This window comes from Alligator sinensis, unplaced genomic scaffold, assembly GCF_000455745.1.
Source record: "Alligator sinensis unplaced genomic scaffold, ASM45574v1 scaffold936_1, whole genome shotgun sequence".
NCBI lineage: Eukaryota > Metazoa > Chordata > Crocodylia > Alligatoridae > Alligator > Alligator sinensis.
In genome coordinates this window covers 502763-524142 of record NW_005842926.1, presented here as the reverse complement: position 1 = coordinate 524142, position 21380 = coordinate 502763, and the positions used below count along the sequence as shown (strand labels likewise).

General features: G+C 39.8%; 1 protein-coding gene across 1 annotated transcript in view; it reads right to left on the bottom strand.

Moving 5' to 3' along the window:
- LOC102378331 (kelch-like protein 1) overlaps positions 1 to 21380 on the bottom strand; it is a 363249-nt gene that overhangs the window by 33309 nt on the left and 308560 nt on the right. The window contains exon 6 of the mRNA XM_006036205.1: positions 14952 to 15164. Within this exon, the coding sequence (XP_006036267.1) occupies positions 14952 to 15164 (213 nt within the window). The remainder of the gene's footprint in view (positions 1 to 14951; positions 15165 to 21380) is intronic.

Here is a 21380-nt window from a genome sequence, read left to right as displayed (position 1 = left end):
CAAGGTTAATCAGATAGAAAACTCCTTTAAGTACCAAATTTTTATCTCTGGTTGAATATTAAAACATTGTCAGTACTTAATAAACGGGGAACCTGGTTTTCTCCAATTAAAAAAACATCCCCAGTTTTCGGTTAAGAAATGTAACTCCAAATCCACATTTTTCTATGATTAAAATGTAACACCACTATATTTGATTTTTTTTTTTAATCAGAGAAAAGCAGGGTTCCTGTTGATAAATAAATATTATTCAGAAAATGACAACAACACTGAATGTTTCTTGGCCTTAACAATACTAACAGACTGATTTTTAAAAGTGGTTAGGGGATTGGGCATAAAAATGATGATATATTTAGCCCTCCAAAGAGCACCTAGAGACTTCAGAAAATTCACTGAGGAATCTACCTGAATCTTTGAGGATCTAAATATTTTCAGAAATATAGCTCCAATTTATTAGTTTGCATAGGCAGTCCCACTGTTATTCAGTTGGTGTCATATCCAGGTGCATCTTGTGACTCATTGAAGTCACTGGGAATCTTAATTTACTTCAGTGGGCTTTGAATTAGGCCATAGAATAAATATTTCCAACAATAGGTCATAAATATAGTTAAAGACTTGTAATCAACTTGCATATTCCTTTAAAAGTTTTCTGTAAAAATAGGATGTGAGTGTTTTATAGAGCATAAAGATAAAATGTGTGGCTTATGCATTATAAGAAGGTTTCTTATATGCTGTGTAATAGCTTTCCAGAAAATATTTTATTATGTTGGTCAAGCATCCAGTTGTTTTAGGAGAATTTGAACAAGGAATTTAGGATAAACCTTTATGGTTTAGCAGATGGTTTCAGGATAATCAAAGTGAGCAAAATAAAACTAAACCTAAATAACAATATGGCTAGGTGTATTATTTCATTAAAACTAAACCTAAATAACAATATGGCTAGGGGTATTATTTTAATTTCAGCCTCATGAAATTTTCCCTTTAAACATTAATACTTGACTGGTTGATACCAAGCTCTTCCACTAATTTTGAAGTATATTGTTTGATATATTATTACTGAAAGAGTAACTATACAGTCAGAATTATCTCTGCACCTTGAAAATGAAATGAGGTATCTTCAAACAGAAGATATATTGAGAGAATCTCAGTACAATCTTTTCAATTTGTTAACAACATGCCATGTTTATGCTTTACTTTCTTAGAGATAATTTTAAAGAAACACATCTAAATCTGCTTCATTTAGAGTTCTGTGATTAGTCCATAAATTTTGACCTTGTTCCTCCCCAGAGAGCTTCACAGTTAATTTTCACTAGCATTAGAATGATATAGTAATTTATTTTACTGATACTATAGTAAATTAAAATCTCAGTAGGGACAGTTTCAGCTCCTTGGTGATAAAGAAAATATATCTATCACTTCTCCTCAACTCTGAATATATATATTCTCCTTTTTATTTCTTTTTATCTTAGCTTCAAATTGAAAGTAATTCTTATGCAGCTTTTAAATGATTTCCTAGCATTTTAATATTTACAGTATTTCATGATGAAATATAAAAAAGAATGACATTTATTATAACTATATGTTTCATATTAGGAGATGTAATTACAAATAGAAAAAAGAGCAGAATAATATTGATTCAGAATAACCACTCAACAACTTTTACAAAATATTAAGGAGCAGTTTTTCAGACTGACTTCTATACATACATATCCCTTGCCTCTTGGGCTCACCTATCCACACTCGTGTATAAATTTCCAGTAGAAAACTAATGGAAACGTAGACAGATAAGTAGGAAAAATGTGGATGTGGCCAACAATGTGTCTCCTAGATTACATTCCAAGTTGAATGGTGCTGCCTAAATACAGAGAAATTAGTTATATTTTCAAAAGTGTTTAAATCTACAATTACAAACAATGGGAAGTGCTGACCATAGTATAATTTTGAAATTCTTGGCCTAAATCCCCTGGGTATATACACAGATGGATTCACAATTTTTAAAAGGGAGATGCAGGAACAGCAACCAGAACTGTAAGGATAGCTTCACTCCTTACTCCCAGCCTTGCAACCAGGTGGGGCTGGTGGATCATGTTGTGAGAGCAGCAGCTGGGGACTTTTTTAAGGTCCCCAGGTAATAGGGGACAATCAGGTAATAATCTCCCTCTCCTCCCCATCCTAGCCTCCTCTGTCTCTCATTTCCCTCCATGCTTTTATCTGAGCTGGGGCTGGCTCCAGGGAGGCTGCATGGGTAGCCAGGCTCACCCAGGAACAGCAGCAGTGAGAGTGGCAGGAGGGTTCCTGGAAGCACCTAGAGATGAAGCTGGGGACCAGGCAGGGAAAGGGAACCCCCTGTAGCAGGCTCTGGCCCCAGGGATGGCCAAGACACCCCTTGGTGATGAAATAACTCCTGTTCCACTCCAGCTCCTCAGGGTACCCTCCCTTTTCTACCTCACCTGCTATGCCTTGATGTATCTTATAATACTTACGGAGGGTCCTCCAGGGTTCCAAAGTGAACCTCAGTCCCTCAGCCAACTATTCTCCATGTGCCTGGCAGGCACCAGTTTCACCCCTCTACTGATAAATCATGGCCCTCCTGGCTCTATCCATGCCTTAGAGCACAAGCTCTCTTAGAGGGCGATACTCGTGATCTCCCTCCTCCCATATAGCCATGCCTGTGCCTTGAAGGTGTAACTTGGTATCACTCTGGAGGGGGCCCCCAAGTTCCAACACAACACTTGGCCCCTTTGGGACACTTACAACCTTTCCAAATTTGGTCCTTTTTCTCTGGCTATGCTTGCTGAGCCTAGATCCAGTACCTTGGACCTCAGTGTCTGGGTCCCCTCTTGGGCTCTGAGCCCCTGGCCCTGGTATCACCATCTCAAGCCCCTGGCCACTGGCCCTTGTATCTTGTGACATACCCCTAGGGTTCCTGACCCAGGCAAAGCTGCTTGCATGTTGCTCAGGCCCCTAGGGTCCCTGATCCTTTCAGGACTCTATATAGCATGCCTCTCAGGAGCCCCTGTGGCCTTCATACCATTCCCATAGCCACAACCAAAGTGAGGTTTGGTGCTTGTTTGAAGGCTAGGATGGATGGTTCTGGGAAGATGTCTTTAAGAATACAGTCTCCTTCTAGTATGGGTTTGAATTGTTTTAGGATTTTCTGTATGAGTTCGAGGGAGGGGTGATATGTTAGAACCAGTGCTGTACGATTAGTTGGGGGGCGGAGGGGGGCGAGATTTCTGTACTGCAACAATTCTTCACATGGTACCCAGGTGGTTTTTTTCAAATGTGCGATCTATCTCTCTGGAGGAGTGTCCTTGTTGAACGAAAGCCTTTTTAAGATTAGTGAGGTGGTTTGAGCCTTCAAACAAGCACCACACCTCGCTAACCTCATCACCAGAAGCAAACTTCCTCAAGCCCAGAACACACCAAAGGGATCCAGACCATGCCATGAAAAGAAATGCAAAACCTGCCAACACATCTCCACCACCCCCACAATTACTACACCCTACAACAGAGCCATCAGCATTCCTGGATCTTACAGATGCACCTCCAGAAATGTAATATACCTCATCCAATGCACCAAATGCCCTGATGGAAAATACATAGGAAAGACCAAACAACAACTGCACACCAGAATGAACGCACACCGGAAATCTATCAAAGACAGGAATACCCAATTATCTGTGGGGGCACATTTCTCACAAGGAAACCACTCTCTCTCCAATCTCTCTCAGTCCTGATCCTCAAAGGAAACTTACAAAACACTTCTCAGAGACGAGCCTATGAACTCGACTTCATCAACCTCCTGGATACTAAACATCATGGACTAAATATAGACATTGGATTTATGACACATTAATACTAGCCCAGCCACTGGCTTCTTTGCTTTTCATTCCATTCAGGAAGAGCACACCAACTGCTGAAACTTCCTTAGTCTGACTAAGGGTTTTTGAACCCAAAAGCTTGCTTAATAATTGTTTTCCAACTATTTAAGTTGGTCTAATAAAAGATATCAGATTCACCCAAAGAACCTTGTCTGGACTAAATATTGACATTGGATTTATGACGCACTACAACGTGCCTGACACCTGACTCCCCAAGTACCTCTCCACTATTTACCTGCTACATTCATCCCCCTTCTCTCTTCCTCCCCAATGCATCCTGTCTCTCACCCACTGACTCCTCAATATACATCTTCACTGATTGCCTGTTTTGCATGCATACCAGCCTCTGGCTTCTTTACTATTCATTCTACCCAGGAAGAGCACACACCACTGCAGATGCTTCCTCAGCCTGATTTTTAAACCCGAAAGCTTGCTAAGAAAAAAAAATTCCCACTATTTAAGTTAGTCTAAAAAAATATATCAGATTCACCCAAACAACCTTGTCTCATACAGAAATAAAATTTTGTAAGCACATTTTTTCACATCGCAACTGCAAATAGCTCCACTGAAGTTAATTCTTGCAAAAGGAGAACTGCTATTTCTGGCAACTTGGGCAGAATCAGACCCTAAGTCAAATTGCCTTATCTCTGTATTTATGTATAAATTTCAATAATAAAACTTAACTGTGATGTAAGGGTGTTGTGATGCTGCTACTTGTATAACTTAAAATGTAAAAAACACTATGAAATCACAACTTTTATGATAGATGAAGCTTTAAGGCTGTTGTCCTTGTCAGTTTTCCATTTATGTCACTCTTCATGTTAGAAAGTTACAAAAAACAATAAAAAAAGAGAAAAAACCTCCTTCAATGACAAAGAGCATATAAATCTTCACATTTTGATTCATGGTAGAATGTTTTATATTGATTTCCTCCCTATCACTCTGCTTGCTTTTTCCTTGAGTCTTTTAGATGTAGCTATATTTTTTCTGAACAGTAGAGACCTTTCAATATCATTGTATGTTCAATTAGCAAGCTGTCACTAAACCCCAATGCAGAAAATGTCTCCCTTCAGTCTTTCTTCTGTGTACATTCACAGGATGAACTTCTGAAACTACATCTTCCTGGTATACAGAGAAATAAAATCTAATATTAATACTTAAAGGTGCCTATTTCAGTAGAAAGGACTTTATATTTGGGAGACAAAACAAAGCAAACAATGCCCCCCCCCTCTGCCCCATATTGATAGGTTAAAGTAAAATTACAAATTAGCCCAAAGTCTTTACCTATGGTCCATATCATCTATTCTGTTTCCATGGGTTGAAAAAAAAATCTGCAGAGCTGAAAACCCTGTCCCCAGAGACAGAGAAATAAGAATTCCTCTCTTGGCTTCATGATTCCCTGATTTTCCAGAGTCTTGCTTAGTCAAGTTTCTGAATTTGACCTCCAAGGGACATTATCCTGAAATGAAAGGTGTGAGGAGGACTAAATTCCTGACTCCTACACAGAAGTAGCCTTTGAAGGGGATAATTACAATCCTCTGATATTAACGAACGTAATAGAGCATGTTTATGGGGACTACTTAAAACCAGTAGCTACCTCTTGCAAGAGTTATAGGCTTGTTAAGAATATTCTAGATAATATCTCCTCCAATTTTGTCGATAAAAGATATTTCACTCCCATTTACTTATAAAGACTTTTAATGTGAAGCTAATATGGTTATGATAGTAGAGACTGGATTTTCCCCCCATCTTGCATAAAATCAATAAAACATCAATGAGAATAATAAAGATACGCAGGTCAGAATGCAATATCTTCATTATTGGTGTTAAGAGAGCCGGTTTGGAATTTTGAGAATCAACATAAATATTTCAGTTTTGTGATTTCCTCCCCCCAGCCCTGATTATCATGAAAAGGTTAATATAAAATATTTAATTACAGGTTGGTTCAACCTTTGTCTCATCTTTCCAACTTGTTGAACAAAATGGAATATTTTGAATCAGATTGGACCAGATCCAGAATGGTTCCATGGATGTCTAAGCATGATGTGTACTGAATGTGTGCATCTAAGTTTCAGAAAAAGATTTCCAGAATAGCTCTATTCCCCAAGAAACAAAATTCAGAAGGGATCTAAGTTCAGAGAGTACCTCCATTTTAGTTCATACATTTCTTTAGATGCCTATTAGGTTTCTGTACAACATTAGGAATACTTTGACCACCTAAGTGCCTATCTGTGGTCTAGGGGTGTAGGTTGTAGCCGTGTTGGTCTAAGGACATAGGCAGACAAGGTTCTTTGGGTGAATCTGATATCTTTTATTAGACCAGCTTAAATAGTTGGAAAACAATTATTAAGCAAGCTTTCGGGTTCAAAAACCCTTCGTCAGGAAGTTTCAGCAGTTGGTGTGTGCTATTCCTGGATGGAATGAAAAGTAAAGCCAGAGGCTGGTCTGGTATGCAGTTTGGCTTCTTTCTTTTTCATATTGTACAGTTTCCATTTCAAACAGCTGAATTTGATATTTCCATGTTACAGGGGTGCAGGTTGTAGCTGTGTTGGTCTAAGGACATAGCCAGACAAGGTTCACTGATTACCTGTCTTGTATGCAGACCAGCCCAGCCTTTGGCTTCTTTACTTTTCATTCCATCCAGGAAGAGCACACACCATCTGCAGAAACTTCCTTAGCCTGACGAAGGGTTTTTGAACCTGAAAGCTTGCTTAATAATTATTCTCCAACTATTTAAATTGATCTAATAAAAGATATCAGATTCACCCAAAGAACCTTATCTGCCTATATCTGTGGTCTAAAACTCTTGAAGTTCAGATTGGTCCAGGGAGGCACCTAAGTCACCAGACAGGATACAAGCATAACTAGTTTACACCATCAACATTGGATATTGACTCAGATATGATAGTGTTAGTGCTACTGCCATTGCTCACCTTTTGCCTAAAAAGCTATTAATTGGAACACTTGTCCAAAAAGTGTGACACCTGGGTTACAGGTCCTCCTCAGACCCAAAAGACTAAAACTCACATTCCCTTTATCCCATGAAAATGTAGTAACTACCAAGCTACAAAATATAAGGGAAACACACCTGGAAGGGTAGAGACCTGGATTCCAGTTCCTAATTCCAGGACTGTTTGTATATTGTACATTAGAAAGCTATCTGTTTAAGCAAAAAATAAATAACTGTAGGAGCAATGGCCAAATCCTGCTAAGTGTAGGCAACTAAAAAAGTCAAACTGGATCTGGCCCTCTGATATTAAACTATATCTGTCTGCTATGGTATCACAATGCTTCATGATTGTGCTTCAGACTCCCTGGCATAAATATATCCCCATGAGTTTCTACAGTCTCTTATCTGAGTGAAGCAGGACCATGTCCCAGTGGTAGAAGTGGCACCTGCTGGTGGCCAGGTAGCTCCAGCACTACTCTGCTTCTAAACTGCTCTCCCTTTCGCTGTCTTCTGCCATGCCTTGATATTCTTAGTAAGTTTGGAAAAGGGAGGTTGCCCAAGAGTCTTAAAAGTTAGCCTAGTTTTGTCTCTTTGTCAAACCCCATTTCTTTCAATCTCTTTTTCACATTCAGTGCACCCTCCTGCCCTTTATATGCCCCACCTCCAGTGTTGGCACTGTATTTATGACCCAGATACCTTGTTCCAGGTGGACCCAAATTCTCAGACTGACTACAGCCTTTCCATTCAATAATAGGCAAATTTTATTGATACACAATGATAGCAGGTAAGAATAATACAAGCAATTTTGAATCTACCAGTCCTAGGGCTATCATCAGAGTCAAGGTATATCTGGCCAGGAAGTGATCTTCACTCTGAGGTTCTCTCTTGAATGTCAGATGTCAGCAGCCTGGAGTTCAGAGGCCAAGACCCACCCCCTGACAATGGTATGGATGAGATGGGTTGGTGGTATGCCCTCTGTCCACAGTGCCTCAGGTTCCCCTCTTGGGTAACTTTTGTTGCTCTGAAATCCCTTCTTTTGTATTCATTTTCCCCTCCTGATGACTCTTCATACATGGGCATCACTGATTGGTCTTTCTGTCGCCATCACACTGTCCATGTTCAGTCCTGTCATCATGTTCCTTTGTTTCACAAATCCATCACATGTGCATATCCTAATTTCAGCCTTCCCAGTCCTTTTCATTTGGTCTGTTCCCTAAAGCTGGAAATCTCAAGGGCTCTACACTTGGGCACTGTGAACTGGAGCCACCTTATCATATGTAATGGAACACTGTGGTACATGCCTACAATTTCCCAGCCTGTGTGTCTATCCCTGTTTGCCTTGAAGGCTGTGAAACTGTGTAACAACCAGGCTTTTAGAAATCAATTAACCCAGGGGTTCTCATACTGCATGATACCATGGCCCTGAGTGCTAGATGGCAACGGCAGGGGACGGGGAGCATGTGTGTGGCACCACACACCACTCCACGCCACTGCCACCACCACCACACTGTGTGCTGCTTCCTCACGCCACTATACATACCCCCTGGGAAGTTTGCAGCCCTCTTTTAAGTTGCTCATGACCCCTCCCTCACAGGGGGTTGTGACCCACAATTTGAGAATCCCTAAATTAACCCTTGCCATTGCCATTGCCCCAGCCCATTATTATAACGCATATTTACTTTACTTATAAGCCAGTTCCCAAAAGCAAAAGTCTAAATGCCATTTTCTAGCCATCACCCAGGACAGCTATCACATTATGGGCTATTCACAGCCTCCAAACTCCCATGAGTCATTCTCATGCCCCACATGGTTTAACCATGAATTATATTAATGGGGCATTCGGCTCCAATGTTATCTTGTGTTTCTTCTGGGGTCTCTGCCTTTCCTAATCTCTGCTTCTCTCTTACAACCCTCCCAACTTTGGTTCCTGTTCTCTGGCTATGCTGTATCAGCCCAGGTATAGTACCTTGGACCTCAGTGTCTGGGTTCCTGGCCCTCATCTCTGCCACTCCCAGGTTGTGGACCCCTAACCCTCATCTCCTTCTCTTTTCTATGCTGGGTCTCTGGTCCTGTCTCAGTCTTTTACTTTCACTTGCTTACTGGGCTCCTAGCCCTGGTCTTCACTACTGGGGCACTGGGCTCTCTAACCCTGACTCTGCCTTGTTCAGAGGCTCAGCTGGGACCTCCACTCACCCCTAATATGGCCATATAGACCCTAATAGGCCCATACCAAAATCTCCCTATTCTGGGTCTCAGTCCCCTACCAACCCTCAACTCCTTACTCATTACTTTCAAGTTTGGCAGAATCTCTGTAAGTCAACCAGTAACATCAGAGCTCTTTCCCCTTCAGCCTCTAGTGCCAGACTGACTTCCCTGGCTCAAACCCTAGGCCCCTCCCTCTTTCTGGTCAGGTTTCTTCTCTGAGCTGGTCACAGGTGCTTTTGAATTAAGCTTATTGACTGTCTACAGGGTAGCTTACTGCTGCTGGCCATTGCTACAGCAGTATCTTGTGTCTTATGCAGGGTTCTACCCTATTGCACTACTGCTAAGCTGCTGGCACTTCAATAGGCTCCCTGCTGCCCACACAGGCCCTCCTCTTGTACTACTCCAGAGCTAGTTGTTCTGTAGTAAATACTCATAGCCTATAACTTTCTTTGGTAGCCAGTCCTATTGCCGTCCCTTACATGGAATCTTCCCCCATCTAGGGATCTTCCTGGGCTCCCTGTTACACTGACCAAAGCATGTGGTTTGCCATGTATGCATCCTGTCTGCAGGTCCATCATTGGAAATGGAGCCCTACCAAGTATCAGTGCTCAAAAAGATTAGGGTAGCAGGCATCAGAAACAGTAAGAAAAGCCACTCAGGAGCAGTTTAATGTCAGATGTGATTATTTAAATATTTCCAAATCAAACATAATTTTGGAAATTTTAGTTTCATGAACACTTTTGTCCTGATATGAGCTGCAAACAAACTATAAAATAGAATTTCCCCGAAGAAATAAATTCTGATTTTCACTGACCTGTAGTGCTTAGGCATGAACCTTAAAAAAGACAGTCTGAGGGTTAAATCTCTGAGGAAACTGGAAAGACTGGTGAAATTACTTTTTAGTTGTAATCTGAAGAGCTTTGATATGACACGCTATAAAATTACACTTCACAATAGTGTGAATTTGAGAAAAACAAAAACCTACTTTAAAGCTGCAACACTAAAGAGCTTCTGCCAATATTGCTAAGTCAACAAAACCCTTTAGCAGAAACAGCATTTCACTTTGTCTGCCAACACAGATATATCACCTACCCATGTGTCAAAAGCTAGGTTGGAAAAAGCACTCTGTCAGCATTGTAGCATCCACATTGGGGTTTCACCATTGCTGCTGTGTTGCCTAAGCAATGTGAAAAAAATATATCCCATAGGTGATACACGCAAATGTCTTACTTTTTCTGTAATTATGCTTGCATTTTCTATGCTTCACAGCTACTAGTCATTTTTTCTTCAGTTTTCAATCAGTTTTATGTTCAGATGCTCAACCACTAGTATAATTTTGTAATGAGTAAGCTGTAGTGCAAATATTACAGTAGCACTTGGTAGCACCACTGGAATGTATTAAAAACCTTCATGGAAATACTTTGATTAGGTTTATGCAAGCATGGGCTTGCTTAAATTTGGGGTCAGATTTAGCAAGATATTTTCTCTTAAAATATCAAACAGTTATATACAAAATAGTTGTGAACTATTATATATTTTCTGTTTAGATTTAAACATTCCTGTTTCATATTATATGTAAGGTGTAAGACCTATATACTCAAATCATTTGACTCCAAATTATGACTACAGTCTTGGAAAAAACGTGCTAGAGTCCATATTTTTAAAAAGCCTGCTTATGTCACTACATATAGAGGGAAAAACATAACTTTCAATCGTAATTCTTTAGAGCTTTATTAAATCAACAGCTATCACCAAAAAATAAAGTTCCAATCAGTGAGCATAAAGTATGTTTCTTGTCTGTAATAAGCTGCAGCATCTCAGAGAATAGGATGGCTTCTGTCTCTGTAGATGAGTAAAAATTTAAACATACAGTACACAGACAACAAAGACACCATAGGGTCTAGCAATATGCAACACCTCCCAAAAACTCTCTGTACACTTCATTTCAAGGACCTTGAGTACCATTACATCATCTCCTTAGGTAGCTCTATGACAGTAATATTTTTTGCTTTGTGTTTTACCTGGAATACTGTTTTAAACCTTTTAGTACAAAAATACAGCAAAAGGCAGTTAGAGAAGTAGTAAAAACACTAATTGAAAAACACCCCCCCGCAAAAAAAAAGGAAACAGAAATAGAAAAAAAGCACTCTTTAAGATATGTTCAGTAAAATCTGCAGAAAATGGTCCAAACATCAGTAAACATCCAAAGCACTAGGCGTGTTAGAGATTTAACTCTCATCTGTTCTCATGAAACCATAACTGTTGTTCTCAGCAGGTAACTTGTTACCCTGCAATTTAACATTGTTGGTCTCATCGGGTAACTTGTTACCCCACCCACATGAATAAAATGGAACCAGTGACAAAAATATAAATGTACCCAAAACTATTTATTAAAAGTACAGACTGTTTGAAGGAGTATTTATGATGATTTGAACCCAAAATATTATTTAACTAGAACTATGAACAAAATTTAAACTTTTTTAGAATTTCAAAATGTGAATGAACAATTTGCTAAATATGCAGTTCACACTGTTTTCAAACTAACACTTACTTCTAAAAACATTTCCTAACTGTTTTAACTAAATATAGCATTCCTAACAAAGCAGCAGTGATGTACTGTGGTGCACACAAGCAAATCACTTACAATCTTCACATCATTTCCAGGTTTTGTGGTCATCTGCCCTTGGACAAAAAGCACAAGGTCCACTCATACTTGCAGAAGTTTCTACTGAGGTAAGTTGTGGCAATTTGTAATTTAGGGCAGTCATACCAGACTTGATGGACTTAGACAGACAACTTATATCCATCAATCTTTGCTTTATTTGTCTGTCAATCAACTGTTCTTCAAGCTCCTGCCAAAAAAAAAAAAAAAAAGTGCTTTCTTTTTAAATGTGATCTTTGCTTCCAGTTTGCACTGTGGCCTAGCCAAATGATGAGGCTGGCAATGGCAGCCACATCCAGCATATCGAAAAATAGTGCCATTGGCCACCTGTTGATTTTCTGTCTGCAGGTGGTCATGCAGACACAGTGGTAAAGGTTATCCACCCCACCCTTGTTTTTATTGTAGTTATAGATGATGTCCAGCTTTCTTTGCTCTCCACTCACTGACAGGTCATGGCGCATGCTTGACAGCAACAACACAACTTTGGACTTCCTTGGAACATAGGAAACTAGTGTGAGTCCCCATTAAAAGCAAAAATGGATGAAAAGGTTTCTTCTTTGATTTGCTTGAATTTCACTTGGGATATCAGCTTTGTTTTTCTGAATTGTGCCCACATAGGTCAAGCCCTGCTATAGCAGTCTTTCTGCCAGGTCAGTACTTGCAAAGAAATTGTCACCCATAATATTCCGTCCCATCTTGTACCAGGGATGAACCAATTTTTCAATGACCTGGGTGACAAGATTAAGTTGACATGGAGCTTCTGGTTACTTGCCTAGGTAGATGTCTCCAGACAGGGGGAATGATGTTGCTGCATCACAGCACCACCAAATTTTCAAGCTATATTTAGCAGGCTTACTGGGCATATACTACCTGAAGGTACAGCGACCCCTGAATGCAATGAGCTGCTCATCAATTGTCAGGTGTATTCCTGGAATATACCATTTCCTGAGCTGCTCCACAAATTGTGTCCCAGTATCTCTGAAGGCAGCAAGCTTGTCCACAGCTCTCCTTTCCTCATGTGTTAGTTTGTTGTCAAATCTCAGGTAGTTGGTGATTTGACGGAATTGTTTTAAACTCATGGTGGCATGGAAGCAGGGATGCCTGGTGCATTGCTTCCACAACTCCTCCAGTGACTTGTGATGACTGTGGCTTAGACCACTCAGCAGTAGGAGGCCAATGTAGGCTTTCAGCTCTGTTTCGTCCAGCTTTTTCCACTCCTTTCTATTTTCAGGATGGCTATCATTACATTTCCTGAACCTTCTTTCTGCCTCTCTGTTTGTTTCTCTTATGCTAACAGTCAGGATATCTTGCGAGAGAAAAAGGTGGAACCTTTCCACCACTGTGTTTTTATTACTTTCTCTTGTTGGCCCAGCACTTTCATGAACTATGTCCTTGGCTGTTCTCTGATGATGTATTAGCTGTCAACTTTCCCCCCATACTCTGCCATTCCTTCCTTTAAAGGAATCATTACCTGAAATGTTTTCTGAGGGTGGTGTCAGTGGTTCTTCTCCACATCCTACTGTAGCTCTCCCTGGTCTTCCATGGTCGCCCTGGGCTGATCCTATTTCCTTTCCCACCAGAAGTGTTGGCATCACTTTTGCTTGTGGCACCAACTCCTCCTCATCTGAGCTTAATGAAGCTTCTATAGAGACATGGTCTTCTTGCTCTAAACCATCTCCCATGTCTGGAACAAAGTCAGAATCCTCACTGCCTTGGGATAAGGTTTCCTCAGTGGATGTGTTACTTTCATCCCCGGTTACCTGTGCAAGACAGGCTTCAGCACTGACTATGCGCTGCCTTCTCATCCTGGACTGTGGAAAAAAAAGACAAAAATAATTACTGCTGAATGCATAAAAATAACAATCAAAGACAAGCCTGTCGACCTATGCTGTCACAGAAGCAATTCCTCCCGGCCCTATGGCAGCGCAGGTAGCACCCTCTCCTCCTGGGCACAGAAGCCAGAGCGTAGGGCAGCGCAGGTAGCACCCTCTCCTCCTGGGCACAGAAGCCAGAGACCAGCATCCACCCTTTGCAGGCAAGTCAAATGCAGGTGGATGCTGTTTGGAAACCACACATGCAGGGGCTTATTGAGGACAGGTAAAAGGGTCACAGGGAGTGTCAAGCCCTTACCGTTGAAGGGGACTCCACAGTATATGCTGCATTGTAGTATGATGTTGTTCTATTTCTTCTCTGCTGTCCCTTTGTTCCTTGTCCTCACTTCCAACAAAGGTAGGGAAAACTAGCTTTTATGTTATGGAAGGGGCAGTTGAGACAGAGTTTTGCCATGAGAAAAGAGATCAGAGGTAGATTTGGTGCGACAAAGATTTTTTTGTTGTTGTTTTTTTTTGGCAAAGGACACGGTGTTTTGATGACCTTGAAGCCTGCAAACAAAGTGGTTAGCAAAAGGGATTACCACATCTTCTGCAAAAGCAGAGTGGAGGATGGCCATCTATTAGTTACCATGGATAACCGAAGTGGACATAAATGAGGTGTGAATGAATGCTGGCCTTTCAGATGCATCCACCCAAAGTAGCCAAACAGGTCTAGGTCTGTCATTTATACAGAAATTGCATTGGGGTAACAAGTTACCCCAATGTATTAACATGGGATTGGGGTAAGTTGTTACCCCATATAGAAAAACACATTCATGCCTGGGATAGCATGTTACCCTGGGAAGTTTTTCATCCACAGAGAGCAAACCATTTACGTAAGCTGACTGTTCTTTGGGGATATTGTGCACTGTGGTGCCAGTGACAATGTCCTGAAAATAATTATTTTTAGAATTAATACACTTTAAGATACTGCACAAAATATGCATCTTGGGTAGCAAATTACCCCATAGGAACATATGAAAGTTAAAATATTCAAAATGCAATCAGTAGTCAAAAGATATAAACCAAAATGCAAGCAGTAGTTAAAACATAAACCATTTCCTCTCATACACACATATAATACGATTCACATGTCACCCTGAGTAGTGAGACCCAAATAGTAAATTATGATGGATTATACAAATATTCAGTAATCATCAAGTTTTGATATCTGGCAATTTTCTACCTACATACTCATTGTAAATAACCATTCCAACTTTAACCAAATCCAGTTGAATAGATTATGAAGTTATATAGAATGGAATTACCACTAAGCTCCATGCAAAATATGAATACTTTTTATTTATAAAATAATAGAATAAAAAAAAATGCATGTTATAATTTCATACAGCACTTTTAAAAACAAGAAGAGAATAAATTACCTGTGGTGGAAGCAGTGGTAGTCTGATATAGGCAAGTAACATACTCAGGTCACTGCATCTCCTTTGCATATCATACTTAACCCACATCATTAATGCATGAAAAATAGTTTCTTCATCAGGAACATTCACATCATCACTTGCAAGGAGTTTATGTAGCTCCTCTGCTGGCAACAGTAAAAACTCTTGATTTCTGATGACTTCCATTATGTTCTCCTGTATGGAAACAAAGTACTCGGAGAGTAAATCCTACCAGAATATTAAATCAGTTGCTAAAGCTACAAAAACACCAACATCAACCAATATCCTTCACAGTCATCTCAAAATAAGCCTTAAGAATAATTCACACTGAAATGCAAATGTTCTCAGGTTACATAATGAGGGTCATATTATAGTGCTAAGAGGTTTGAAATATGAAAAGCGAGTTGTCATTTAAGTTGAGATCTCTCTCTATTACTGTAGGTCTGTGAAAGTAGTAGTTTAGCACATATCAAATATTTTTTAAAAAGTAAGAAAAGAAAGCCCTACTACAATAAGCATTGTTGCATTATATCCTTCTCATTCTGTTGGGAAAATAGGTTTATTAGTTAATAGAATCATAGAAAAGAGGACTGTAAGGGACCTCAAAAAGTCATCTATTACAGCCCCCTGCAGGATCATCTCTATCCAGCTCAAACAACTACTGTGCTCCAGAATGAATTCCATCATTACCATGATAAAGGGCAGAAACACTTTATCATCAGTGGGAGAGTACTTTTTGTAAAACAGTCACTCCATTTCTGACCTCACAGTCCTTGTTCTCAAAGGAAGTCTACATTCTAGCTTCAGAAGATAAGTCTGGAAAAAGTAATTAATTTTTTTATTGGACACAAAAATAATGAACTTAACAAAGACACTGGTTTTATGACTCATTATAAGTTGTCTCTCATCTCTCCTTCTTTCAGCTTGGCTTCACAGGTAAATGTCCGTGTCACTTTTAAGTGATGAAATCTATTAGAATAGTTAGGTTAAACTAAATACATTTGTTCTAACTTTTTTTGAGATACGACTGTGACTGCTTCTTTCCCAAACCTAATGAAGGGCCCTTAAACCAGAAGGATTTTCTCTTATCACACCAAACTTTGCAAGCTGACACAATAAAAGACTTTATGCCTGCATACAGACATTTAAAAAGCCCAAGGCAAAATCGTTCTAATTTATGCGGTTTTCTGTAAGCAGCATAGTTGATATTGGTAGCAACTAGAATACACATTAGACCCTTTGGTGGGAGAGAGGGAACAAATCTTAGACCGGGTTCTGATATTTTTAAACCTGTGTGTGCAATATTCTGTTTTGGGTATAGATCAGTTTTGTGTGACAAATGTTCTGTCTGTTATGGGTATAGACTGCTTTCCAATCACTTATATCCCCAAAAAGTGTAATGTTTTTATTTGGCCTATATGTCACCTCACAAATCTTGTTCCTTTCATATCTCTGAACTACAATGCCTACAACACCCACACCACTAAAGCAGCTCAGACAAATGTTGTCTTAATGTGGATTTAAAACTTTCAATTATGGAAATTCCACATCTCTAGCTAACCTGTTTCACTGTTTAAACAACCTCATAGCTTAGAAAATGTTTTCTAAAATCAAACTTAAAGCCAAAAAATTTATTCATATTTTCCAAGGAAATGGGTTATAAGATACAGTTTAAATATATTAGACTATATTGCTTCCAAATATGATTATGAAGAAAATATAATTCTATTAATAAGAGCTAACATGAAACTTTGCAATTGTATATATAATCAATGGCCTTATATCATTTAACAGAACTTTAGTTGGTAAAATGCCTTTCATGAACTCAAAGTTTCTACTCGTTTATTTACAGAACATTTGGTTGCTTGCCATAATCCCAAAATCTGTGGGGAAAAAGCCTTCTGAACTCAGAGTAATATTTCAGTTTTGAGGTTTTTTTAATAATTTTAAAATTGTTGAATTTGGGCATATATTTAAGATTACTCACCACTCTTATAAGTATTTGTATGGATTTACTTTTGATTATGAACAGAGGTGCTCTAAGGCATTGCAACTCAATGAAGTTTTGTCAGTCAGTGTCAGTTTGTTGAGTCCAAAACATTTCATTTGAAAAATCCAGGTTTCAATGAATGTTTACCAAATTCAAGGAACAGTTTCCAGGGGATCACAGAGAATAATATACCCTTTTAAAACATTAAACAAATTACATGAGCAAAAGCACAATTTTATTTGAATAATTATGCCTGGCAGTAAAAGAAATAGGAAAAATTAATGAACCCCCCCCCAAAATAATAATAATGGTAATTATTCCTGTAAGGTGCCTAGACAGTAAATAATTAGAAGTCATAGAGCTTTTTAAAGCAAAATAAAAGAGTAACTGCTAGAAACTGCTAGAGTTAGAACAGTATGTTGAAATCAATTAATTAAGAGCTACATAGGCAACATGTATCAAAGAGTGGACAGGTAAAGGGACTATTAGAAGGCCTAATGCCTATTCCTTATGAGCAGACAGGGTAGATTTGCACCTTATAGTCTAATTAAATCAGAGATGTATACCATAAGCCAGGGGTTCTCATTCCCTGGGCCACGGCCCAGTGCCGGGCCATGGCAGGTTGCCTACCGATCCACAGCACGGTCAGCTGCTGGGCCGGAAATGGCCTCAGACTGGCAAACCACAGGCCCCCAGAGCCAGGCGGAGAGGCTGAGGCTCCTTCTCCAGGGCCCATGGCAGCACAGGGTTTGCCCCTCCCCCCACCCCCAAGTTTGCTGGGCCACGGCCACTTCTGGGCCATAGTTTGCCAGGTCGCAGCATAAAAACTTTGGGAACCCGTGGCATAAGCTTTTTTACAAAATGACACAAACACTTTTAAAAAACTTCAGCCATTACCACATGCCAGAGGAGGGATTATTTCTTTTCTTATATCCTTATGATACAGAGCCCAGGCTGTTCACAGCAGGCAACTGAGAGGCTGCAAGCTGCTGCACCTGGCTCTGGAGCCCTCTCTGTGGCAGTGGCTATATGCACACCTCTGGGTAGATGGTGGGGGAGGGGTCTAGTCCAATGCAAACCTTGCCCCTCCCCATTGTCTGCCCAGAGATGCACATGCATCCACCACCACCATGGAGCCCAGTGCAGCTGTTCACAACCTCCTGGCTGCCTGCCACAGCCAGCCTGGGCTCTGAGCAGTTGTATCAGGGGGCTGGCAGCTGTACCAGCTCCATGGTGGCAGCAGCAGCATATGTGCTGCCACGTGGATGGCAGGGGAAGAGCCAGGGCTCCAGCATCTACCAACAGTGGGGATCGGGCCTTTCATGGCTCCCCAATGGTCTTCCCTTGGCACACCAAGTTAATGTGTGTGTGTTGGCATGGTTTTGGCACTGTGGCCAAAAATGTTGCCAACCCCTAAATCTTTCACTTTCAATGTAAACTCATGTAAAAAAAAAAAAAAAATCAAACAGGGTGGCATTTTAGTCACACCACCCCGCCTCTCCCCTACATAAAAAAACCCATCCAAAATGGAAAGTGTGTGCTTTTCAGGAGAATTTTTTTTTTATTGGAATGTTAAACACTGAAAACAACACTATTTTGATGAAACCTGGTTTTGCTTCATATATGGAAAATGAGACACTTAGGCCTGTATGTTACAGTGCCAAAAAGAGAAAGGACGAGAAATTATAACTTGAAATTCTTGGGTTTCAAAATACAATTTGGGTGCATTTACATGTTGCCCTACAGCAACATAGGAATGCGCTGTGTCACCATATGGCACACTACGGCAATGGAGCAATCATGTGGGTCTACATGTGATTGGCAACTATGGCACCAAAGAGACATGCTTCCCAATATAGCACACCCCTTTGGTGATATAGTGGTGAAATCTAACTATGTACCATGCGTATGGTGCAGAAACCACACATACGGCACTGTATTTTAGTACTTCAAAAAGGAAGTACTAAAGCATGGTGCTGTAGCAACATTGTTGTATGGTGACATGTAGATGCACCCTTTTTGGTATTTCATATTTGTTGCTAAACATAGGAATTATTTTGATAGAAAATGCCTACATAGCTTTAAAATCTAATTAATTTCATATATACAAAAGACTTGTGGTGTTTCCAATTCATGGGGGGGAGGGGGGGTGTCTAAATGGTTTGGCTGTGTTGAGACCTTCAATTATTATTAGATGGTCTTCCAAAAACATTGACTAAAATTTCCATACCTGACATTTGAAATCCCTCTAAATATAAGTGATGATATTTCTAAACCTATTTACTCTGTATAATTTTTAGATGATCAGTATTTCAGATTGGAAAAAAAAAAGATTTAAATTCTGTGATAGTTTTTAAATTTTTAATTCAATATTTTTTCATCCTGAATCAGGGGAAGAATCTTAAAATATTTTTATGGAAGATAAACTCTGTATTTCATTTTGGAACCAGTGAAGAACACAGAAAAATCTTTTGAAGGGGAGCAATATGCATTTCCTATGGCAGTGGTTTTCAAACTATTTTTCATTTGTGGACCTCCATTTGAAAATTTTTAGGAGTCCACAAATGAAAAATAGATGGAAGACCATCTAATAATAATTGAAGGTCTCAACACAGCCAACTGGCTGGCTGGGATGTGAGGGCATGTCAGTGTGAGGGCTGCATGCTGGCAAGCTCCGCAATGAAGCAACCTCATGCCCCAGCTATCCCCACCATAGCACATTGAGCTGATGGCAGCAGCCCCAGGCTAGCAGGCTGACCCTCCCCCTCCCACCCCAGACTCCCTGCCAGCCCTCCAACTTGGCTCAATGTGCTACAGTCCTAGGCGCATGTGTAAACATGGTGCCCAGGAGCAATAAACTCCCACATGATAAGTGTCAGAACTTATTGCTTCCAGTTAATTCCAGTTAAATGTAGATGTGTCCCCTGTAAGGCAGTATTCTAGGATCTTGGGTTTTGTCTGCATGGGATTTAACTGTTTTAAGTAAATTATTCATGTATTATTATTAATATAGCTATTATAAAATTTCATTCAGGTTTCTTAAATAGCTTACCAACTATCAGTTACCTCTGCAAAACAATGCCACAATCAATTAAGAAATATAGCATATGATCGTATCACCAACCAGTGATATACAGCCATGTCTCAAATGCAATGCAAAAGTCCTTTACCTGTGCTTATTAAAAATGCACAGAAATTACAATAAAAATATATCCATCTGAAACTGAAAGGGAAATGTAGCTGGACATAATGTGAATATGATCAATATACCAAAGATACATATACTTATGGAAGGGACCTTTAATTTTTTTTTCTATTTTATATGGTGGTACATAGAAAATAGTCATTAGCATAAGGATTATAAAATGAACATGGATTATAGCACAATTTCTACCTTCTCTTATTAGTTATCTGAAAACATTTGTACTGTTATGTTTTTAAAGTGTATTTCTGTTATTGACAGTTTCAGCAAATGGCAAATTCAACAATGAGGGATTATAGTTTGATTTTTTTTTTTTTTTATGCCTCATTTAGTATATCCTAGAATTGGCTTCTTTTTAATTTTTCAAAGCATAATTGACTATTCTGGAACATGATGAGGTAGAGACCAGCTGCAAATAATTACTGGAGACTTGCACCTCCTTGTTGAATGATTAGAAATTTGAAGCATTCGTTCTACAGGAGTTCAAAAAATTACGGAGCTTAATCAACCTAATTCTTCCTCCACTTCAATATAATGGGGAACTACTAAAGTCTTCTTATGAGAGAGTATAAAATTGCTTTTTGGAAAAAAAAACAAACAAAAAAACAAACCAGGATAGAAATAAATATTTCAGTAAAAGAAATTAAATCTTTAGATGAGGATTATATCACAAAATATGTTGCCAAATATACTATGCATTCTTATCAATAAGTTATAAAATAAAGTGCTGTCACAGAATGCAGGGTATGCTCTATGTAGAATTATATTGGGATTATTGGGATCTGAGAGGTTATTAGCATACTAAAGAGTAAATTCAACCATAATAAAACATGAACTATAAGAAACTCTCTGTGAAACATACATATGACACAGACAAATCAGCCAACTATTCAGTCAACTCTATTCTTATTACTACATTGAGAATCTGACCTGGGAAATCACAGGTCTCCCCTTGCAGGCTGGCAGAGATTCAGCCTGCAGCATGAGGCTGCAGCCTGACTGGACCAGCACTGGGCAAGACCCACCTCCATAGCCCAGAGGGCAGGACCCAACATGGGATGGTGGAGTGGGGTGGAGAGGCTCAGTGCTGCCACCACCACCAACACCGTGAGTGCCACACCACCACAGCCACCAAAATGAGGTTCTACGGCAGTGGCAGTGCTGAGTTGTGAACCCCCTCTGCAGCAGCAGACAGGGGGCACCTCACCTTGGCAGCCAC